The sequence below is a fragment of the Nicotiana sylvestris genome, chromosome 4, assembly GCF_000393655.2.
Source record: "Nicotiana sylvestris chromosome 4, ASM39365v2, whole genome shotgun sequence".
Classification (NCBI taxonomy): domain Eukaryota; kingdom Viridiplantae; phylum Streptophyta; class Magnoliopsida; order Solanales; family Solanaceae; genus Nicotiana; species Nicotiana sylvestris.
This window is the reverse complement of record NC_091060.1, coordinates 133,432,415-133,458,007: the sequence shown is the minus strand read 5'-3', so window position 1 is coordinate 133,458,007 and position 25,593 is coordinate 133,432,415. Positions and strand designations below refer to the sequence as shown.

The window sequence follows — 25,593 nt, the reverse complement described above, 5'->3', positions numbered from 1 at the left end:
TAAATCTCAACAATGTTAGATAAAATATGTCGAGAGCTGCGGGTGCATTTATGTGACGTGGTTCAAGACGCGTTTTAGATGGCATTGACTTTTTCCTAAAAAATAATTAAATAAAAGCGGTTACAAAGTTAAAATTGAACCATAGGCTAAAACATGTGTTAAAATCAAGTAGATAGGCCAAATATAACAGTTGAGCGACCGTGCTAGAACCACGGAATCCGGGAATGCCTAACATCTTCTCCCGGGTTAACATAATTCCTTACCCGGATTTCTGTGTTCGCGGACTATAGAATAGAGTCAATCTTTCCTCGATTCGGGATTTGAAACCGGTGACTTGGGACACCATAAATTATCCCAAGTGGCGACTCTAAATTTTTAAATAAAATAAATCTCGTTTCGATTGTCACTTTAAGTTGGAAAAAACTCCCTTATACCCTTTTTGGGGGTGTAGTGAAAAAGGAGTTGTGACACCAGGTTCTGCTTTGGCGAGTAGTGGGGGCAAAGACAAGTATGCCTTTAGTTCCCTCAAGGCATCGATGCATTCTGAATTTCACTGGAGCCCGTTGAAGAATTTGTGGCACTAGTCGGATGACCGTGAGATGAACCTCGACAGGGCGACTATACGGCCAATCAGTTTTTGCACCTATTTTTTACTGGTTAATACTTCAAGTGGATTCAATGGCTTTGATTTGATCTTGATTGACTTCGATGCCTCTTTGTGACACCAAGAAACCGAGAAATTTGCTTGAGGTTATGCCGAAGGCACATTGTTCGAGGTTCAATTTCATGTCGTACTGCCTTAATATACTAAAGGCCTCTTTCAAGTGGTCGATGTGGTCTTCTTTCCTCTTTGATTTGACCAACATGTCGTCGATGTAAACTTCCATTGTTTTGCCGAGTTGATTCTTGAACATCTTGGTGACCAACCTTTGATACGTTGCCCCTGCATTCTTCAACCCGAATGGCATGACTCTGTAATAGTATGTCACCTGATGGGTGATGAAAATAGTTTTCCCCTGGTCCTCCTCCTCCATGAGGATTGGTTGTAACTCGAGTACGCGTCCAAGAAACTTAACAATTCCTCAGGTTCGCTCAACTGCATTGTTAAAACCTGTTAGTGTTATGCAACATGGTACTATCTTGTCTTCGAGTCTTATTTGTGTGAGGACTTAAGGGTGGATAATACACGCACCGCTTCCGTCGTCTACCATTATTATCTTCATATCAGTATCTGAAATACGTAATGTAATAACAAGAGCATCGAAATGAGGGAAAGTCAAACCGTTATATCTGACTTATTGAAGATGATACTGTCTCTGAGGTCATCATACCGTTCGTGGGTGATCGACCGCTTCAGTTTGTGTGTGGTGGTGAACTTCACGTGGTTGATCGCTGCTTCATCGCCTCCACTGATGATCATTTGGATGGTGTGGGCGGGGGAGGGCGGCTTTGGAGGGCCTTGGTGTTGTTCATGTCTGAGGTCGAAGTTGGCTCGTCCATGGTCGCTCATCAACTCCCTCAAGTGCCCTTGGTTCAACATGTTTACTACCTCTTGCCGTAGAGCTATGCAGTCCTCAATTTTGTGACCCCGCTCCCAGTGAAATTCACAGAGGACGTTCGACTTTCGAGTACTTGGGTCGGACATCATTTTTGGTGGCCATTTCACCTTTATGCGAAGCTTCTCTAGTGCGTACACTATTTATGAAGGGAAGACACATAAATTGTGAGCAGATAAGAGTGGAGGCATGCCTCTTTCGTTCCGCTAAGTCCCTGTATGTGGCCTAGACGGCTCTTTCGCATGTCGAGGAGATGGTGGGATGGATGTTCTGACGTAGGGTTGATACCTTTCTCGGTTGGGACGGGGACCTAATTGATCTTTTCGCCCGTCGTTATGACAATCTTTTCTCGACTCCATTTGAACTGATGTCAACCATTGAGTCGGACCATGGGAGGGTATTTCATGAGCCTGCTTAATAACTCTTCGGTTGCTATCGACCCGTTCCTGTTCAACCCATTCTGGAAAGCTACTACTGATATCCCTTCTGATACATTTGACAGGCTCATTCTCACCCTGTTAAACTGGGCGAGAAAGTCATTGAGTCCCTCGCCAAGCGATTGCCTAATGGAAAATATATCATTCACCCTGGCCTCCACCTTTTTAGCCCCGACATGGGCGGTGACGAACTTGTCAGCCATTACTTCGAACGTTGTTATTGACCGTGCCTGCAATTGTGAATACCAGGTTAAGGCTCCCTCTGTTAGGGTTTTACTGAACTTTTTCAGTAACACTGATGGTACTTGCTCCTTCGAAAGGCCGTTGCCCAACAGTGGTGTAAGTGTTACCTGTTTGGGGGGCGGGCTGTTCGTTGGTGATTGTTGTGGTGTCTGCTTACGCGATGTTTCTGTTCTCCCTTTGAACGGGTTTGTCGAGTATGTTGTTTAGAGTGCTTGTCAGCCACTCTTCTAGTTATTTTTTCACTACTGGTGGTACTTCCTCAGCTATAGACGTGGAGGCTCCCCTTTCGCGTGAAGCGGTTATACTTTTGTAAGGGGGAGGTGAATCACTCCGCCTGGGTATAGCACTTGGCGTCACCTTCTCGTTATCTTCTCTGCCATCTTCGTTGATGGTGTTCAAAATGTTGGTAGTGACGCCTGCTATTGCTTTCAGTCTTGCATCTCCTTTTCCTGCCACCGTTAGTTTGTGCAAACGAAGAAGAATGTTTCCCTTTTTTTTTAATCTAGAAGGAACTAAAATATCAACTAAAACCTCCCCACAGATGACGCCAAATTGTTTGAGCAAAAAGAGTGTTAAACCTTTTCGTTGAATCAATTAATGATATATTAAAGAGTGAGTCTTAGTTCAACTTAATAAATTGTAGACCAGATACGACAAGATACTTGCGAGGTGAACAATGCTCAAGAGCATTAAATAACGGATTTAATGCTCGATGATTGACAGTAAATATGACATGAATATGTGATAAATGTAGATAATGGCAATAAATGTAATAAGAAAGGATCTACCACCCAATTATTGTATGATTGGAATGTTCCTTTCTTCTATCAGCGACGTGGAAAGGTAAGAAGTGAAGATGGATATGGAATCTTTGGATCTTATAAACAAAGATTTGAACAACGTGTACTTGAATAAGTTAATCAGTGAACAAGACAACTTTTGTATATTCTCTTTCGTCAACCTTTACAATGTGCTCTTATCAAAAAGTGAAGATCCCTTTTTGTTCTCTATCTCTTCCTATTTATAGGGAATATTTCCCCAAAACCCTAAAAAGTACAGCATAAAGAATATCCAAAAGAATACTCTTTATATATTCTTTATGTCTATCTCTGAACCTATGTTGCCGTTATTTTTTCATCTCGGCTACCCGTTTTTGGCACCAGCCTTTTTGAGAGCAACCTTCAGTCGTTATACCATGGTCGATCCCGTCCTTTGTCTTGTTTATCCGTTACCGCCGAGTCGTCAAATTTGAACCTATACATCATGTAATGTAGGTAATTATATGGTCCTTCTGAATTAAATCATATATGTCATGTTCCGGCACGTAGTTATAGCTTACTTAAAACCCCAATGGATTATGCAATTATGGAAATTAATGAGGAAAATAACCCTATAACCATTGAAATGGAGAAGGGATCAAAGGAAAATTAAAAAGCGTTTTCCTTCGTTTAGTTCTTTGAGAAAACAGAACTAATGAAAAAAAGCGTATAGGAGTGTTTATTTTTTTGTTAATTCCCAAGTCAAACAAGGGATTAAGCTATCTTCCTAGTATGTCAAGTTAAAAAGGTCATTCCATAAGTAACATGACTAAGATTTGTTGAACTCTACTGAGAGGGTGAAACACTGAACGATTATCTAACGCGCCGAGTTCTGCGCCAAGTAAGATAGTATATACCAAACATTATTTTGGAATGCAGATGAATTAAATTGTGCCGATTAATTAGGCAAAGGATTAGTTGCGCCGAAAATTATTAACTTTATATTTAATATGTAAGATTTGGAAGAATGTGGTGACTAAGCATAACGATGGAGAAGCCAATAATTTGTGGGCTCTATTGCCCGTTTTGATAATAATAATTATAATAATAATAAGGGATATAATAATAATAATAATAATAAGAGGGAAGATTAATAATAATAATAATAATAATAATAAGAGGAAGGATTAATAATAATAATAATAATAATAATAATAATAATAATAAGAGGAAGGATTAATAATAATAATAATAATAATAATAATAATAAGAGGAAGGATTATTATTAATAATAATAATAATAAGAGGAAGGATTAATAATAATAATAATAATAATAATAATAATAATAATAATAATAATAATAAGAGGAAGGATTAATGCTTAGAAATCAAGCATGCCCCTTCGCCCTCTCTCGTTCTTTATCCAAATTCTATCATTCTCTTTTTGTAGGGCTTGGATGTCTTGAGAACCAGTAGAATTTATGGTTATTAGATAATTCCCGATGATGAAAAAGGAAGGAATGCTAAATTATTGTAAATGTCAATTATAATTGATGAGTCGTCCAATTTAGAGCTGTGTTATGCAATCAAATTATTTTCCAGTTTTTACAAGGATTTTTGTATTTATCCGTTGGTTGTTTATGGGACATTTTCTTTTTCGTTTGGTGATTTCATTTTATGCTTACTTACGTTTAATAACATTAGGTAACGGTGCTCAAAATCTGGAGAGTCTCTGCAAATTTTACCCCACTATAGTCTATATACGAGTATTTCTGATTTTCAAAATTATAGCATGAACATAATGTTGTTGATAGTGTCTTTGTATAGTCTATCCCTTGTACTTGAGAATCCCGGAAGCAAGAGCAAAATACAGAAAAATAAAACAAGCTACCTATTACAATAGAAAAAGATAATTTGAAAGTGTAAATCTTTTTTTTTTTTTTTACACAATGGGTATATATCAGGGGCGAAGTTATGTGTAATTAAGGGTGGTCAACTGAACATCTTTTATCAGAAATATTATATTGTGTATAAAATAAAATATTAGTACTTATTATTAATTAAAAATAGACTTTAAACATCCTTATATAACCCACTAACAAAAAGTGCTGGAATTTTGAACACCTTTATTGAATTTTTGATTTAGATATTATTATATAACTCATAGGAAATCAACTAGGGGAGACGCTGTAAAGTGCCAGCTGCTCCGTATAACTCGTAAATATAATGGAAATAGCGGTTTGTGTAGAGGCACAGAATTTACGTGTCCACTGACGCTGCTCTTAAATTACTTGGTGTTATCCACGTGTCAGCTCAGCTTACGTGGACAACAGTGAATACCAATGAAAATTTCTGTTATTGAGCTAGAGAAAAAGGAACATATAATGGAATGTATTTATGTGGATGCTATTCTCCCCATGAAGAGAGTACGTTAAAGAAATTTCACTAGTCGTTAATTTGTCAAACACGAAATTTATACAAAGAATAGTGTCCGGTATTTCGAATTGTTGGTAATATGTTTTGTTGAGGGGAGGGAGTTTAGCTCTGAAACAAGTTAGCAGTCTGTTTTGCGCAACTCTATCAATTATACCCTCACGAAACTGGTACACGGGCACTAAAACCTGCTCCAGAATTGTGAGATTACTTCCAAATATTTGGAATATTACGGAAAAAAAAGAAATTTGTAGCTACAGTTGTGGGCTTGCCAATTTTTTTTGGGAGTAATATATGGAAGAATCTATTATCTAACTATGGTTAAGAGCTTGCTTTAATTAATTGAATTTAAACCATTGATATTAAAATGAGGCACATGTCACTTATCCAAGTGAGAACTTGGGGAAATGGAGTCATTAGGAAATGGAGAAGAGTTGGATTCTATATTTTTACCCTCACGAAACTGGTACACGGGCACTAAATATTACTTCCTTCAGTTCAAAATAAGTGATTTTTAGCTGTTTTCACGTAGATTAAGAAATTTGCCTTTTAACATTAATTAGCAATGAAATTGACCATATTAATCTTTACTATCTTTTCACATAAATACTCCTAACACATATTTCAACATTATTTACTTCAAGAGCAATGTAGAAAAAAATAATTAATTCGTTCTTAAAATCTGAAAATACTTATTATGAACTATAAAAAATCACTTATTTTGGACCGGAGAAATTAATGAATGAAGTCAATTGTAATAGTGATGGCAATTGACGAGCCGCGGAAGTAGTAACCGCTATAAGTTGGTAGTTAAGTCTTCGGTTTGTTGCGCAGCTATCTCAAGTTAATGAAAATGACAACGCGTTTTAGTTAAAAGTCACTTTTCCAACCTCTACCCTCATTTCTCAGCACCTTCGCAACAAGCACAATACCCTCTCTCAATTATAAGTATATATATTGCCTCTCTCTTCTCCTACATTCCATCCGAAAGTACGTCTAACACTAAACAGAAAAAAACAATGTCTTCTTCTTTCGGTTTGAAATCGACCCATTTCATTTTAAAGCTTTTTCTATTGGTTTCTTTCATCCATGTGTGCTTTGCTTCAGGAAAGCTCACAGCTTTAGTCCAAGAACCACAAAATCAACTATTGCAGTACCACAAAGGTGCACTTCTTTCCGGTAAAATCTCTGTCAATCTAATTTGGTATGGCAAATTCAAGCCATCCCAAAGAGCCATTGTCTCTGATTTCATTACTTCCCTTTCTTCTTCAACTCCATCCAAAACTGATCCATCAGTAGCCAAATGGTGGAAGACCACAGAAAAATACTATCATCTCGCCAATTCCAAAAAGTCCCTTTCACTCTATTTGGGGAAACAAGTGCTTGTCGAAAATTATTCCCTAGGAAAATCACTGACCCAGAAACAAATTGTACAATTGGCATCAAAGGGTGAACAGAAAGATGCCATTAACGTTGTTTTGACCGCCTCCGATGTTGCAGTCGATGGGTTCTGCGTCAATCGCTGTGGAACCCATGGGTCTTCTAAAGGTGCTACTATTAGGGGCAAGACTTACAAATTTGCTTATATTTGGGTTGGTAACTCAGACACTCAATGCGCTGGCTACTGCGCTTGGCCATTCCACCAGCCCATTTACGGACCACAAAGCCTACCCCTGGTTGCACCAAACAACGATGTGGGTGTTGATGGTATGGTAATTAATTTGGCTAGCTTATTGGCTGGGACCGCAACGAACCCATTTGGAAATGGATATTACCAAGGAGAGGCAGATGCACCATTGGAAGCTGCATCTGCTTGCCCTGGTGTCTATGCTAAAGGTGCTTACCCTGGCTATGCTGGAGATTTGTTGGTGGACAAAACTACAGGTGCTAGCTACAATGCACACGGTACAAACGGAAGGAAATACGTGCTTCCCGCCTTATATGATCCTGCTACATCTACATGTTCAACTCTAGTCTAGAAAGAAAACAAGCATTTACAAAGTAGGATATATTATAATCGAACATAGAGGCGTAAGATAGAATTTGTTGATTCTTTCATTTGTTATGGATATGATAATATAAGAGAGTACCTCCTAATCTTCTTGGTTTCTTTCCCTTTTGTTTTCTGCACTTCTTATTTTTACTACTAAAACCAGGTAATGTGATTCAGCAATATGCATTGATACAAGTTTAGAAGGACAAAGCCAGTCAATAAATAAATGAATTGGGATAAAATCAAAAAAACTTCAGAAACAAATTTTTGGTTCAGAAATCATGTAATGAAAACGTGGGATAAGAAGCTATTAAAAGGTGAAATAAATCTACAACTCCTTAAACTATCCAACATATTTCAATTAAACATTCGAACTAAGGCATGTTTTCGATTGATTATCTGAAAACATGATAAAGTGTTCCTATTAAACACTTCCGGCTCAAAATTTGAAAAAGCTTTCGCGTGTGTTCTCAAGAGCCCATTACATGAATAAGTTAATCACTTAAAATGTGACACCTTCTTTAATTATACACATCAGATACAAGCATTTGCTATAAAAAAAAACTCGGTCAATTAAAAAACATTCCCCCTCCATTAAATAAAAGTCCGCTCCGTTAGGAAAAAACAAGAGCTTCAACGAATGTTTCATATATATATTTTATTATGTGTTCAAATGCTCAACTGGAACATGGCTTAGTTCGAATATCTAAATAATATATATTGACAAATTTAAGGGGCCATAGATGTAATCTGCCTTATTTTAATATATATATACCAAAAACAAACCAGAACTTGCTCAAAAACTGATACAGACATACAGTTTAATTTGTTTCTGAGTTATTTTTCTAATAATTTTCAACAAATTAGCCCAAAATCATATCAAAGCCGAATTGAAATGAATATGTTATAGTAGCTTCTTTTAAGACACGAATAAGTATTCTCATGAGCATTACAACTTCTTTTAAGATGCGAATTTAGAAAGAGTAGAATTTTTTTTAATGGTAAATAGCTCGGGTGACGGTACTTTTAAAACTGAAAAGGACAAATAGAATTCAATTCATATTCATGCTAATAAAGAGCAGATCTAATACAATCGGGAAAGTGTATAAGTACCCAATTTTGAGGCCACTGTTAAGGGTTTTTTTTTTTCTTTTTTTTTTTGTGTGTAATTTTGCCAATTTCGAACACAAAATCAAACTTACGTGATTGAAGCAGCACAATTTGCGTCTAAAATTACAAATTGTCTAAAGTTGGAAAGTCACAGTCATATATTGTGACTTCAGACCAAGACATCTTTAAGTGCATGCAAAAAATTGGTTGCACTTCAGACACATACGTCTTAAGTATATCTCAAATGCAAATTTTGCACTTACGACGTTTTAATATGAATTACAACCAATTTCTTGCATGCACTTAAGACATTTTACCTAAATTGCAAAAATTGTACTTATAATGTACTTAAGACGTCTTAGTCTGGCGTCCAAATTGCCCATATACTGAAACTTGTTTGAATTTCAATAGTTCAATACACGATTCAAGGTCTAAATCTACTCCAAATAAGCTCAAATTTGAAATATTACTTCCAAATATCATAAAGAATAAAATCATAATCATTTTTTATCAAAATAATAATAAATCTAGTTAAACCATTTTGCAACTAAGACGAAGAAACCCTAAACAATAGCAAAGAAAAGAACCACAACGGTTCACTACCTTACAACACCATAAATCACCGTAAAACCTGCTTACTAATACCATGTAAATCCACTATCACCTCTGTTTTTACAGCAACTAAGAAGAATAAGAAAAGAATAAAAACAGAGAAAAAACAATTTGTCTGAAGTTAATTGAACTTTGGGTACCGGTTAAACTTTTTAAACTAGAAAAGCTTTTTCGAGAAACTGTCCAAACAAACAAGTAACAGCCTGAGGATGATCTTATACTCTAGGCCCAGGGGTTTCCCTAATTGATGATAGCATTTTTAATGTGGGTACATTTTTTAGGTCAGATGTTTTGTAAGCTGGTGAAAACAACAGTTCAATAGTGAAATTTCATTTGTAGTTGAGAAGAACGAACTTACGCGTGTATTTTGGGGTAAACTCTGTTCCTTCTATTATTTCTTTATACTTTAATTTATAAAAACTTTTTATCTTAGCTGCATCGGCCCACTTAATTGAATTAAAAGCTTTCGTCACCTACTTCATCATTAGTCTAAACAACAACTAATTAATCATTAATTTTGCAATTAACTTGTTTTTGAAATTGAATTAAGTCACGAGCCATGTGTTTAGTTGCTCTCTGTTTGAGGATTGAGCCCAACTATAACTTATTTAGAATGGATCGAAAATATTTTTTGTAAGTTCCATTACAAATCTTCAGAATATCCAATTAATCACGTTGTGCGTGTTTAATACTAAGAATTTGGATTAGTCGGATTTTAATGCAAGTATTGACCATCCGACTCGGACGAAGAAAAAACGTGTTTAGCCAGCGATTGTGTTTCTATGTCTGATTTAATATTCTAGTGGCGGCTTCCACCAAAAAGAAAAGGATAAGAGTAGGTGACAAAGTTAACGAAGTCACATCTATTTTCCTCGCGCAATTGATGAAAGAGCGTTCTCGTTTGTGGGGAGTATGGCAGACAGTGGAAAGGATTATTATAAAACTTTTCGGCGGGCAGAAGCCGCATGCAGCTGGCGGTCGTAGCCATTATCCCGTGGCCATGGGTGTGAGCCCACAAGGCGCGTCTTTGCCTTTACGTTATCGACATGTCTCCTTTATTCTCTCATGGCAATATTTTCCAAACCTTAGACCCACAATTCTAATCAATACTAAGGTCAATAACCTTACAAATCTGCCACATACTGTCATGTTCTAGATTGGCCTTCCCTCATTAATGCCCTCTCCGGTTAGTTTGGTACTTGGTTCTCAAGTCAAGTCATCACTACACCACTTAAATTCTTGCTACTACTCACACACAATGTACCGTTTTCATTACTCCATATTAACGCGTTGCGTAGCAGCTGGCCCTTTACAACTTCACCCGCTCCCCGACTCCCACCTTTTATGTGGTTTTGTTTTCTCTTAAGTACCACTGTAATTTCAAGTTTTCATCAATGCCGAAATCAAAGATTTATAGAAGGAATTTAAAAAATAGAGCTAAATGTCACATTTAATTTTGATTACGTGACGTCAAATAATTTTTGAATTCTGTCATATATTAGAATCTTCAGTGAGATTCATCCCCTCTTGTGTTGTGTAAGTATGCAAAATATATACTATTTAATAAGGGGGGAAAATAGAAAACTCTTATTTGTTTAACTTGCATGAAATAAAACGTTGTTCCTCCGGAAAAACTTCTAGAGATTGACGCGAGATTCAAAGTCATGGAAATTGTCACGACCCAAACCCCTGTTAGTAAATTGTATTTGTAAGATAATTTTGGAGAAAATAAAATAATATATAAACAAAACAGAATTTAATCCGAGCTCATTGAATTCACAGTGTTTCCTTAAGGAACTTAATTCCCTCCTAGTATCCAAGGTTGTGGATTATTTCCTCCTACGATAGAACAAATTACACACTGGTGTAGCAGTACTCCAAATCCCAGTGTTTAGATCGGTAGAAAATCACACTTACTGTTGTTTTCTTTGTAGTTAAAACAATATAGAAGAAAGGAGAAGAACTTAGAAATATATGAAAAATCTAAGAGAATGAGCTACAATTTATAGCCTCAATCTGTTAAGTTCAAACGAAGAGGTTTAACTCTTTAGAGGTTAGTTACGTAAAATGGCCATAACGTAAATGGCTATTTACGCAAATCAAAACGGGTAGAGGAAACATTTTCCGTTACAAAAATGGACGGGAAAATTCAATGAAACGGATAATTTAGATTTAATATTAATTTTCCGTTACAAACACAGATATTTAATAATATTACGTTAATATTTATTATTAATAAATAAATTTGGTCCAAAAAATTAATCAATCAATCAATCATTTGACTGAATCCGAAGCTGAAGCCGAAGCCAAGCCGAGAGAGCGACGACGACGACGGCGCGAGGCTTGCCTTCTTCTTAACTCTTTAAGAGCTAAAAGGAGAGCAATTGTATATATGCCCATCAAAAATCTTTTCCTCTTCCAATATGGGACAATGTCCCATTGTCAAGGAGAGAAACTTAAATTTTTTATTTTTTCTCTATTTCTCATTCACCCTCTTTTAAGCTTATTTTAGCTTAAAAATCTCAACAATCTCCCACATGAATGGGGAATGGCTATACCACGAAAATATGCATGAAAAACTCTGTGATTCGCAAGCAAGAATTAATCGCATCTGGATAAGTAGGTTTCCCTTTGAACTTTCCGTAGTGAACTTATGTCGGATATACTCGGTCAATCGGTAGATTTAATATCTTTGAACCGTCGAACTTTGGTGTATACCTAGACAACTATAAGTCACACAATCAACCCTTGACCGTTTTTGGTTCACATTGTTGTGTTCATTTCAGCCATGAACACCGCCTGGTTTCATAAGTGCATAGAGAACTGGCCTTACAGAATTCTTCTTGAAGCGGCTAACACTTCACACTTATATAGGTGATTTCTAAACGTGTCATCTCGTAGATACACTATTTGATATACCCCGTATCAACTTTAGAAATCATTAAAAAGCCTTAATGCTTTATCTTTGGTACTGAACATTGTCTCATCACGAGAATGGACCAAAATTTTAGTTGACAAAGTTAAACCGTCATTAATGACTTTATTTGATCTCCTTGAACCTAGAATGGACCAGAATATTTACTGTAGTGCAAAGCAAAGTCCTAGGTATGTTCTAAATATTCCAAAACTTGTTTCATTGTCATCCAATGAGATTGACCTGGATTGCTCGTGTATCGACTCAATTTACTTATAGCACAAGTTATATCTAGTCGTGTACACTTCATGATATACATTAAGTATCCCAACATACGAGTATAATCCAATTGTAATATGCTTTGGCCTATGTTCTTTGCTAATGCAAGATTCACGTCAATTGAAGTCTTTGTAACTCTAAACCTTAAGTGCTTGAATTTTTCAAGTATTGTCTTAATATAATGAGATTGTGACAATGTCAGACCTTGAGGAGTCTTATGGATCTTAATCCCTAGAATTAAAGCAGCAACTCCCAAGTCCTTCATATCAAACTTGCTAGTTAGCATACGCTTAGTTGCATTTATGTTGGCAATGTCATTACTCATTATCAGCATATCATCTAGATATAAGCAAACAATGACTATGTGATTTGGAACATTTTTAATGTACACAAATTTATCACATTCATTTATCTTAAAACCATTTGACAACATTATTTGGTCAAATTTCACATGCTATCGTTTGGGTGCTTGTTTTAGTTCGTAAAGGGACTTAACAAGTCTACATACCTTTTTTTCTTTACCTGGAACCACAAACCCTTCAGGTTGTTCCGTGTAGATTTCTCTCCAAATCTCCATTCAAGAAGGTCGTCTTAACGTCCATTTAATGAATTTCAAGACCATAAACTGCATCTAATGCTACTAACATTCGTATGGACGTAATTCTTATAATTGGAGAGTATGTATCAAAGTATTCAAGACCTTCTTGTTGTCTATACCTTTTGACTACAAGTCTTGCCTTAAATTTATTGATAGTGCTATCATCTTTCATTTTCCTCTTAAAAATCTATTTATAACAAGGTTTATTTCCAGAAGGAAGATCAACCAATTCCCATGTATGGTTGTTCAATATGGATTCTATTTCACTATTGACTGTCTCTTTCCAAAACAATGATTCCGAAGAAGACATAGTTTCTTTAAATGTTCGAGGCTCATTTTTCAATAAGAAAGTTGCAAAATCAGGTCCAAATGAAATAGACATTCTTTGACGTTTACTACGTCTTGGATCCTCCTGATTAAATGTACTTTCTTTTGTTTCTTCCCTAGGTCGTTTAGATCCTTCACCAATCGACTCGCATTCCTTTTTATACGGATATATATTTTCAAAGAACTCAGCACTATCTGATTCTATAACCATATTATTATGAATGCCGGGATTTTCTGATTTATGAACCAGAAATCGATATGCTTTTCTATTGGTCGCATATCCTATGAAAACATAATCAGTTGTTTTCAGTCCTATTTTTACCCTTTTGGGTTTAGAAACTTGCACTTTTGCCAAACACCCCCACACTTTAAAATAATACAAGTTAGGCTTCCTTCCTTTCCATTTTTTATATGGAATGAATTGTGTTTTGCTATGGGGTACTTGATTTAGTATTCAGTTAGCCGTAAGAACGGCTTCCCCCCACAAGTTTTGTGGCAAACCAGAACATATCAACAATGTGTTCATCATCTCCTTTAATGAACAATTTTTTCTTTCCGCAATCCTATTGGATTGGGGCGTGTAATGGGTCGTTGTTTGATGAATAATTCCATATTGTAAACATATTTCTTCAAAAGGAGATTCATATTCACCACCCCTATCACTTCTTATCATTTTGATTTTCTTGTTAAGTTGCGTTTCAACTTCATTTTTGTATTGCCTGAATGCATCTATTGCTTCATATTTCCTATTAAGTAAGTAAATATAGCAATATTGAGTACTATCATCAATAAAAGTTATGAAATACTTCTTTCCACCGCGAGATGGTATTGACTTCATGTCGCAAATATCTATGTGAATCAAGTCTAAAGGATTTGAATTCCTTTCAGCTGACTTATAAGGATGTTTAACATACTTAGATTCCACACATATTTGACATTTTGATTTGTCGCATTCAAACTTAGGCAATACTTCCAAATTAATCATTTTCTGCAAAGTTTTATAATTGATATGACCCAAACGTGTATGCCATAAATCATTTGACTCAAGCAAGTAAGAAGAAGTTGAAATTTTATTATTCTCAACGACCATTACATTCAGCTTGAAAAGGCCCTCAGTGAGGTAACATTTTTCTACAAACATTTCATTCTTACTTACTACAACCTTATCAGATGCAAAACATATTTAAACACGTTCTTAACGAGAAGTCAAGAAAAGACTAAGTTCTTCCTAATCTCGGAAACACGAAGGACGTTGTTCAGAGTCACCACCTTGCCAGAAGTCATTTTTAGAAATATCTTCCCATATCCTTCAGTTTTGGCCATTGCAGAATTTCCCATAGAAAACGTCTCTTCGGGTCCAACGGGAGCATATGCTGCAAACACTTCTCTAACAGCACAAACATAGTGAGTGGCTCCAGAATCAATCTACCACTCCTTAGGATTTCCCACCTGGTTGCATTCAGAAAGCATAACACATAAGTCATTAATATCTTCGTGTTTTTCAATCATGTTTGCTTGACCCTTCTTCTAGTCTTTCTTCGGAGCACGACACTCTGTAGATTTGTGTCCACCTTTTCCACAGTTGTAGTAATTTTCGTTGAACCGCTTTTTGCTTGGGTTGCTTTTCGGTCCAGAAGCCCGCTTCCTCTTTCTCTTATTTTGAGGAGTATCATCAACAATGTTTGCTCCCATTATTGGTGAGTTTCCACGGCCTCTCTTTTCAGCAGCTTTGTTGTCCTCTTCAATTCTCAACCGAACAATGAGATCTTCAAGCGACATCTCCTTGCATTTGTGTTTCAAGTAGTTTTTTAAGTCCTTCCATAAATGAGGCAACTTCTCAATTATCGCTGCAACTTGGAATGCTTCATTGATGGCAAGACCTTTAATGAAAATTCTGTTTGTAAAAATACTAAAATTACTACTTTCAATATCAATATTAATTCTACTTATACCTTCCGCAAAGAGATCGTGAATAATCACTTGCAATTCATGGACTTGGATAATAACAGACTTACTATCTACCATTTTGTAGTCCAAAAATTTAGCGGCAACAAATTTCTTCAACCCGCCATTTTTAGTTTCGTATTTTCTTTCAAGCGCAATCCACAGTTCTTTTGATGTCTCCACACCACTATAGACGTTATACAGATCGTCCTCCAGTCCACTAAGAATGTAATTCTTATATAGGAAATCAGAATGCTTCCACGCCTTAATCACGAGAAAATGTTCATTTTCTGGATTTTCGTCGGGCAGAACAGGAACATCTTCCTTAAAGAACTTCTGTAGACTTAAAGTCGTCAAGTAGAAGAGCATCTTCTACCGCCACTACTTGAAATCAATCCCGGAAAATTTTTCAGGTTTTTCTACCGGTACCAATGCCGGTGTTGTTCGGCTTGTCGATGCATTGACAGTTACCATAGGAACAGTCTGGTTCCCATTGTCATTCGTCATTTATGTAAAAGAATGACACAAACAAATGTTAAAATTACGTAGATTTTAATCTCCAACGGAGTAAAAAACCACAAAGGTTTTAGTCTCCAAAAACAATGAATATAACACAAATACAGAAAATAGTTAAATTCCTTAAGCTTGTTAATAAACTGTATTTGTAAAATAATTCTGGAGAAGATAAATAACATATAAACAAAAATGTAAACGAAACAGAATTTAATCTGAGTCCACTGAATTCATAGTATTTCTTTAAGGAATTTAATTCCCTCCTAGTACCCAAGGTTGTGGATTATTTTCTCCCAGGATAGAATGAATTACACACTGATGTAGCGGTACTTCAAACCCCAGTGTTTCAGCGAACACAAAGATCTGTAGCAAATCACACTTAATGTTGCTTTCTTTGTAGTTAAAACAATGCAGAAGAAATAAGGAAAACTCAAAAATTCGTATGGAAAATCAGAGAGAATTAGCTTAAATTTATAGCCCCAACCTATTGAGTTCAAATGAAGAGGTTTAACTCTTCAGAGGTCAGTTACATAAAACGGCGATAATGTAAATGGTCATTTACACAAATTAAAACGGGTAGAGGAAATGTTTTCCGTTACAAAAACGGACTGGCAAATTCAATGAAACGGATAATTTGGATTTAATATTAATTTTCCGTTACAAACACGGATATTTAATAATATTACATTAATATTTACTATTAACAAATAAATTTAGTCCAAAAAATTAATCAATCAATCGTTTGACCAAATCCAAATCCGAAGCCGAGTCGAGCAAGCGACAATGACGGCGTGAGACTTGCCTTCTTCTTAACTCTTTAAGAGCTAAAAGAAGAGCAACTGTATATATACCCATCAAAAACTTTTTCCTCTTCCAATATGGGATAATGTCCCATTGTCAAGGAGGGAAATTTAAAATTTTTCATTTTTCCTCAATTTCCCATTCACCCTCTTTTAAGCTTATTTTAGCTTTAAAACCTCAACAACCCCACTATAGGCCGTGATGGCATGCAACATCGCCGTTAGGCAAGGCAACGATAAACTATCTATTTAATTACTCAATTTGTTTCTTTTAAAATCATGAATTTTATTTAATAGAGGAAACATAGTATAAAAGGTTATAGCGAAATAAAGCATGAAATAGAATATAAGAGTGAAATAATGATATTAAGAGACAAAACAAACCGTAAATGTTTACTAGCAATTTTCAAACCCCGGTGTCACAAGTGCACGAGCATCTAATAGAATATACAAAAAAACCCTATAACTATTGTCTGAAGCAGAATAGACAGAAATAATAAATACAACAATAGGAGGCTCCAGGTGCTGCAAAACAGAGCATGAGAAGCAGCTCACCACTAGGTTTCTTGGTAATACGGATGCGCGCTAGGACGAACACCAGATGTACCTGCCTCAGAACTTGCACAATTTGTGCAGAAGTATAGCATGAGTACGTAAATAACGTGTACCTAGTAAGTATCTAGACTAACCTCGAAGATGTACTGACGAGGGGTCGACTTCGACACTTACTAGTGGTGAATATATATAAAGTGCAAGAATTATAAATAGGCATGAAATACAATAGTAACAATGGAATAAGAAGCAATAGATAAGTGATTCTTTAACAAAAATAACAATTAAAGGTCCTATATATCACATGCCAATTTCAACAAACAAGGGCCATCAAGTAATTATAATTCTCAAGTTATGAAGGAAATATCGAGTGTAATCGAACTCTTAGCGACATCATGCATGAGTTATGCCGAGATCGTACGGTCCGATTCATAACAATCGTGTAATACGCTACCGAGATTATACAGTCCAATCCATGGATGCATCTCTTTATATATAAATATTTTTGAGGCGTTCGGCCCAATCCACAGGAATCGAATAACGCTTCGGACTAAGGAACATACGTTCTCAACACCAAGATAAGCACATAAAGGAATGCAAATTTTCTATAAATAATTGAATATTCTGCCAAAACTCAAGATAACGAAGCTCGGTCTAATATAATCTTTAATCAAGTTTCATTTAGTAATACAAGTAATTAAACTACCAAGTTGGGTTCAAATAATATAAATATTGCATGATAAAGTCCTATGTCTACCCAGACATAACATGATTTTAGCTACGTATGCACTCTTGTCACTTCGTGCGTACGTAGCACCCGCAATTATTAATAAATAACAATTTAAATACCTATGGGGTTAATTCCCTCATACGAGGTTATGCAAGAGACTTACCTCACTTCCAAGTTCACTACTCGGCTCTTCAACCATACTAATTGCCTCAAATCAGTACCAAGCAATCCAAAACTAGCCAAAGTTCGTACAAACTAATCAATATATGCTCAAAAGTACATAGTTTAACTATTAGAGTAATTACCAAATAAAAATTTAGAAGATTCCTAAAATTCATTCCCGTGCCCGGACTCTAAAAATTTTCCTACATAAATATTGCCCATAACCTCACAAACACAAATATATAATTTCTACTCAATTCCATAATTATTTTCGTGGTCTAAACCCATTTTTACCAAAACTTAAATTTTTAACAAATCCTATAATTTCTACAATTTACAAGTTAAAATCTACCAATAATATATGTATTAAACTCACATTAAGTAGAAATCACTTACCTTAGAATGTTATGTGAAAAATCCCTCTCCAAGAGCTCCAAAATCGGCCAACTCAAAGTGAAATGAGAGAAAATGAGCTAAGTCCCGATTTAAAACATGACACTGCCCAGGCATTCCTTCATCACGATCACCACACGCCTTCGCGATCATGAAGGCAAACTGCCAAGGCCCGTAAAATATACTTCGCAAACGCAAGGCAGGCCCCCGCGAACGCGAAGGCTTGCCTGACCAAAGCTGCGGGAACGCGGCCACACCTTCACGTACACGAAGGGCAGTTGACCAGCTGACCCCAGGCCTAATTTCTCCTACGCAAACGCAATGGCCAGTGGCCTGAGCATCACGATCGTGAGATCCGAATTGCGAACGCATAGAACAATGTTTCCCCCAGCTCCATTCTTTCATCGCGAAGGCGAGGCCTTCTCCGCGTTCACGAAGAAGGAAAATAGAACGACAAATTTTCAGAAATTTGGACTTAGCTCCGGGAGGTCTGAAACTCACCCGAGCCACCCGGGACCCTGCGCAACTATACCAACAAATCTATAAATATAATACGGACCTGCTCGAAGCCTTGAAACACATATAACAACATTGAAACTAAGAATCACACTCTAAAACCAAATTAATCAACTTATGAACTTCAAACTTCTTCAACTAGCTCTGAATGCGATGAATCATACTTATACAACTTGGAATGACACCAAATTTTGCGTACAAGTCATAAATCACCATATGGACCTATCCCAGGCTTGGAATCTCAAACGGACACCGATAACACTAAAGTCTAGTTCAAACCAAATTTAAAGAACTTAAAACCCTTCAGGGCATCAACTTTCAATATTAAGCGCTGAAACGCTCCCGGATCACCCGCAACTCGATCCGAACACATACCCAAGTCCAAAATTATCGTACGAACCTATTGGAACCATCAAATCCTGGTTCCGAGATTGTTTACTCAAAATGTTGACTCAGGTCAAACTTGGCCACGTTAGGCCACTATTAAGGAACTAAGTGTCCCGATTTCTACCCGAATCCTTCCAAAACCAATCCAACCATTCCTGCAAGTCATAAAATAGTAAAAGCATATACAGAGAGTCTTAAATAGGGGAATGTTGCACGACCCTAATTTCTCCTCCGTAGGATGTCGTGATGGCACCTAGTCTCTATGACTAGGTAAGCCTAACAATTAATAATAACTGAATAGATAAAATTAACAAGTTACTGAAAATAACTGAATAATTGATAAAAACCTTCCGAAAATAGAATCTCATAATACACACCCCAAAATCGATGGGACTGAGTCATAAGCTTTATACAGTAAAAACTAGGATAGCTATTACATTACTCTCCAAAAGAACTACAACAGTAAACAAAATAAAAAGGGAAGGTGATTCCGAGGCCTGCGAACGTAGAGCAGGTATACCTTGAAATCTCCCAAAGCAGCAACTTTATCAACTCTAGCGTCCGGCATGGGCAAACGTACCTGAATCTGCATAAAAATGTGTAGAAACGTTGTGTGAGTACATCATAACAGTATCCAGTAAGTATCGAGCCTAACCTCAGTAGAGTAGTGACGAGGCCAAGTCAAGACACCTACTAGGATGTAAAATAGACAGTATGAAAATGTAATTCGGATATGTAATAGAAACTGAAGAAACAACTGATACGAAAAAATATAATAGCATGAACTAGTACCAGAAAACAATAATAGTAATAGCATAAAAGAAGCAACTAAAGGGGCTATAATGATCATGTACGGACAACAACAGATAGAACAATAAATAATAAAACAACAAGAATTTTTCCCCACCAAAACACTTTGCAACATGAAATAAACAACAAGAATCACATCGAGGTACCACCTCATGTATAATGAAATCAAAACGAAGGTACCGCCTCGTATAATCAAGAATCATGACCGAGGTACTACCTCGTATTCACATTTCTCAATTTCAATCACAATCTTTCCTTATACCGCCGTGTGAGCCTTACATTTGAAAATAGGTTTTTAAATAGTTTTTCCGAAATAGCTACACGCACTTTAGCCCACCTTATGATGGCGCGTGACTTCACATAGTTCCCCTACAAGCAACACGCACATAAGTCCCACCTTATACTGCCGCATGCACATTACCCCAAGCCTTATACCGCCGCATGCGCGTTAATATTATATCATAATAATAATTCGCATCACACGTGCCCTTATATCACAACTTGCCAACAACAACAATATCAATATTTCCACAACAATAGCTCATGTATCCACCACAACGGATACAAGAATATCAACAACAACAATGAATAAGAAATGCTCAATAAATAGATGTTTTAACAATAACTAACATCACTTCAATGTATTAACGACTTTCACAACTTTCACACCAAATAACTCAACAATGAGAGAAATAATATATAACCACGATATTAGATAAGACTAACTCACAATAAAAAAAATATTTTTAACAATGAGTGTTAAATAATGAAAATCTGTGTAAGGGGATAATATGAACAATTACTTCACGTAACGAAAATTAATATGGAAAGAGATAACACGAAAGTAACTTCAAATAATGATAATTATCAATGAAGAGATAGCATGTAACAATTAAAAGAGGCAGAAAGTTTAACTAAAACATGAGAGCAATTTAGCAAGTAGGATGTAGAACAAGTACTAAACAAGTCAATTAAGACATGTAAGGATAGTCCAATACAATTAAGGAATAAATTGACTATAAGAATTTAGAACATGATATGACATTTCAATTAAAGCATGAAAATAGTCTAAGTAGCCTAAACTAGTCAAATACTACATGCAACCCGTGCACCCACTCGTCGCCTTACATACACGGATATCACTTAACACAATTGAATCAAACAAAACCAATCCTAAGGGGTAGTTCCCCCAGACAAAGTTAGGTAAGACACTTACCTCAACTAGGCCAATTCAACACTCGAAAATAACTTTTTCCTTAAAATCTGTCTCCACACAGCTCAAATCTAACCAAAATCGACTCAATATTATCAAACAATGCTAGGGAATTAAATTGCAGTGATAACGTTAAGATCTTTACACTTTTTTTAAAAAGTTAAAAAAAGTCAATCAGGGACCTACCCGATCAAAACCCGGATCCAATTGTAAATTTCGTCTACCCATGACCTCACGAGTTTATATATGTGCTTAGTTTCAAAATTCGAATCCAAATCGACTCCCAAAACTCATTTTCTTATTTTTCAAGAAACGTGACAAAGTTTCACAAATTTTCACTTTGATTCACATGATTTTGATGTTAAAATCTAAGATATGTTAATGGAATATGATTAGAAATAGATTATAATCACTTACCCAAGGCTTTTAGGTGAAAACCCCCTATCCAAATCGCCTCCTACAGAGCCTAGGGTTCAAAAATAAGACAATGAGAGATAAAATCCCGACTTTCAGGCCTTATGTTCAGCTGCAATTATTGCAATTGCAATATGTGTTCGTAATTGCGATTAAAACCTCGTAATTGAGGCACTAAAGGTCTGGGGAGATTCTTCACAAATGCGAAGATGGGTTCGCAATTGCGAACCTTGCTGCATCACAATTGCGGCATAAAACATCGCAAATGCGAACCTAGCCAGCCTAGACTTGCTTCACAAATGCGACCAAGGCATCGGTTTGCGATACCTTGAAGGTCCCTGCTATGGTCGCAAATGCAACTCTGGTGTTCGCAATTGCGACACCAGAGGGCACCAGATACCGGATTTAAGTTTTCAGTCCAAAAACCTTTCAAAACATGTCTAACACATTGGAGCTCTCGGGTCTCCAAACCAAACATCCTCACAAATCTAAAAGCACCATACAAACTCGCTCACATGATCAAAATACAAAAATAATATCTAAAACTACGAATTGAACTCTAAAATACATGAAATTCAAGGAAATTTTCAAGAACTTCTAGAATTAAAACTAAACATCCGAATCCTATCAAATCAACTCCTAACGATAGCAAATTTTGCAGACAAGCTCTAAACGCCATAACGGACCTATTCCAAGTTCCAAAATTAAATTTCGAGCTCGATAGATAAAAGTCAACCTACGATCAAACTTTTTAACTTTAAATTGCTAAATATCAGCAAATCAATACAAATCAACCTACGGAGTTCCAAAATCAATTTCTAGCATACGCCCAAGTCCGAAATCACAATACGAAGCTATCGGAGCCATAAAAATATAGTTCCGGGGTCATTTTCGTAAAAGTTAAAGTTTGGTTAACATTTTCAAATTTAAACTTCTAAGTCAAGAATCAAGGGTCCAAATCAATCCGAAAGCTTCCCGGAACAAAACTAACCAACCCTGCAAGTCATAGAAGCATAAACACACATGTGTGAAGTAATAAAAAGGGTAACATGTACAATTACACAAAACGACCAATCGGGTCGTTATAAATGGGGATCTAGAAAATAAAACGACCGGTTGGATCATTACAAAAATAGTTGGAATTGGACTTGCATTATAGGCTCAAAGGAGTTAACTTAGATGCATAACAACTGGCTCGGTATATATATATATATATATATATATATATATATATATATATATATATATATATATATATATATATATATACATATAATATATATACAAATGCCTATATCACTTCCAAGACTCAACAAACCTCACACCCACATGGTACATAACTCACTCAGGATTGGACTCATCAAGACACTCTAGTCAAAGCAGTTAAGCAAAATTAAGATCATACAATTTAAGCTACTTATACAAGAGTAAAAACTGAGCATAAGCGTCAAAACTAAAGTACTCACTATTCTCAAGGAATAACAAAGCCAAGAGATATTGCTTCAATTCAAAACATAACATAAGGTTTCCTACTTCTAACAAAATAAAAACTAACTATACCCGATTCAAACAAAACTCTTGAAAAAGAACCGTGGCACAAAGAAAAACCAAGGGGGAATTACTACACTACCTACAAAGATTTTTTTTTTGTCCTTTTTCTTTAGACTTAAATCCCTCAAGAAAATTGTTTAGGAAATCCATCGTCGGGAAAAGTCCAATTTTTCTACTTTATTTTTATTTTTCTTATTTTTTTAAAAAATTAAGCTACTAAAACTACTACTACTATACTACACCATTTAATTCTACTAAATCTGTAAATAAAAATAAGAAGCTAGCTAACAATAAAATGAGAAGATACTAATAATATACTAATATAATACTACACAAAGCATAGAGAATCTTCCACCCCACACTTAAAATAGTGCAATGTCCCCAATGCACAAATATCACAAAAATAATAAGGGTGAACAAAAAACTCCCTGAAAGGCCAAAGGCTAAAGCAATCACGACTCACGAAGTACACAGACTTCCCCCATGCATGGTCCTTTGTATGGTCACCCACACTTAGTTCTCACCATCTGGCTCGATTTTGCAAACTTCATATGGGTTTGCTCTCTATGCTAGTAATCCTACAAAATCAAAACAAACACTACAAAAATAATATAATAACAATAAAAATAAAAATAAAAATAAAACAAAGCAGTAAAGTTGGGTTGCCTCCCAACAAGCGCCTAATTTAACGTCGCGACATGATTTAAATGACTTTTTGTCTCCATCTTGAACTTAAAAATTGAGCCCCCAATTTGGCTTCAAGCTTTTTGCTATGCTCTCGGGGGGTGGTGGGACAAATTTAATTGGGCCAAGCAACCAGTATCGCATTCTACACTTCTTAGCCTTCAGATGAGGTATGTAATTCTGCCTCTCTGGCATGACGAATTCAAGAATGTAAGCAACCGTTCCTCGTCCATTGGCTCCTCCAAAGGCTCAGATGACTCGATTTCCATGTGATCATCCAAACACAATGTTGAAAAATGTATGGAATGAAGAATAATACGCCCTAACTCTAGAATAGTATTACTTTTTACATCCTCATATTTACATGCACTAGACTCTTCAAATATAACATTATCTGCTACCTCGCATGGCTCTAATGTACTTTTCTCAACATGGGCATCATCAACAAACATATGCTCGAATGATTGGCTCTCCACTTTTAGCTCCTCAATTTGGCGTATAAGCTCCTTTTCAGTTTCACACAACTCAAAAGTATTTTGTTGGGCATTAGATGCATCAACATTTGCAATCAATTGAGCTCCCAAGTCATGAATAGCAATGCCAAATTTATCGATCTCTTGTCCCAGTTCAGCTCTTCCTTCTATAAAGTGTCTCATCCCATCAGTAATTTCCTCACGTTGAGCCATATATATTTCCAATCTTTCAGCTTGTTCTACAACCAATTTTGATTCAAAATCTCCTCTTTTTTAAAATTTTCCTCTTGCTGGTACTCGCTTTCTTCATTCAATTCTTCCATATTGGTCTTTATTCTTGTTATTGTTGCCCTCATTCTTTTCATATCTTTTTTGAGTTCATCCTGTTGCTCTGCTACTTGCCTCAAAATATCCCTAGTATATGCATTAGGTTCCATATCCTGTACTTCATTGCCCTTATCAAACTCACAAACATCATTAGAAAGATCATAATAAAGGCTTAGAGAATGGTGAAAAGAATTAGAACAACCATCCCAATGGCCATCTTGACCACCACACATATTACAAATATTTCACTCAAAGGATTGAGATTGTGCGCACAACTCGCCCTCGGGAACATTTTGATAATTTTTCTACCAGTGGGGTCCTCCACAATATGGACAGAGATCATCAAAATAAGAATGGCCATCATTCGAATAATTTTCATTCCAAGATGCCATGATAAAATTACAAAAAAAATACTAACTAAACTAAAACAAAAAACATGAATAGAAAAAAAATTAAATGTCTAATCAAGAAAAATAGCTAATTTCTAAGTTCCCGGTAATGGCGCCAAAAACTTGTTTCGACCAAACACACCAGCAAGTATATGTGGCCATCAAGTGATAAAATGATTAAAAGTCGGATGTCGAACCACGAGGAATTGTGATTAACTATTAACTAAATTAGACTATTCTAATTATCTAAACAAGAATTAAAACTAGAAGTATTTGCTTCTAAACTAATTAAAATAAAATAAAAATAAATAATAAACTCTGAACAAAGGGATAACAGATTTTTATGTTATCAATGCGATGAAAACTATCTAAGGTTATGAGCTATCTAACAATTATATTGTATTCTTCAATTGAATTGACTGATTAATTTATCTGGTTTATTGGTTGACATGGTTAATATTGCTCATAAGAATCT

At 35.9% G+C, this 25,593-nt stretch overlaps 2 protein-coding genes across 2 annotated transcripts; one reads left to right on the top strand and one right to left on the bottom strand.

Moving 5' to 3' along the window:
• The first annotated feature begins 6,380 nt into the window (after nucleotides 1–6,380).
• On the top strand, nucleotides 6,381–7,524 carry LOC104228877 (protein PHOSPHATE-INDUCED 1-like). Its single transcript, XM_009781424.2, has one exon. It carries the CDS (start codon nucleotides 6,447–6,449, stop codon nucleotides 7,404–7,406), a length of 960 nt encoding a protein of 319 aa, XP_009779726.1. The 5' UTR covers nucleotides 6,381–6,446; the 3' UTR covers nucleotides 7,407–7,524.
• Nucleotides 7,525–14,787: 7,263 nt separating this feature from the next.
• On the bottom strand, nucleotides 14,788–15,573 carry LOC138890195 (uncharacterized). The gene has a single exon (XM_070173561.1). The coding sequence runs from the start codon at nucleotides 15,571–15,573 to the stop codon at nucleotides 14,788–14,790; it is 786 nt and encodes a 261-aa protein (XP_070029662.1).
• Nucleotides 15,574–25,593: the final 10,020 nt, after the last annotated feature.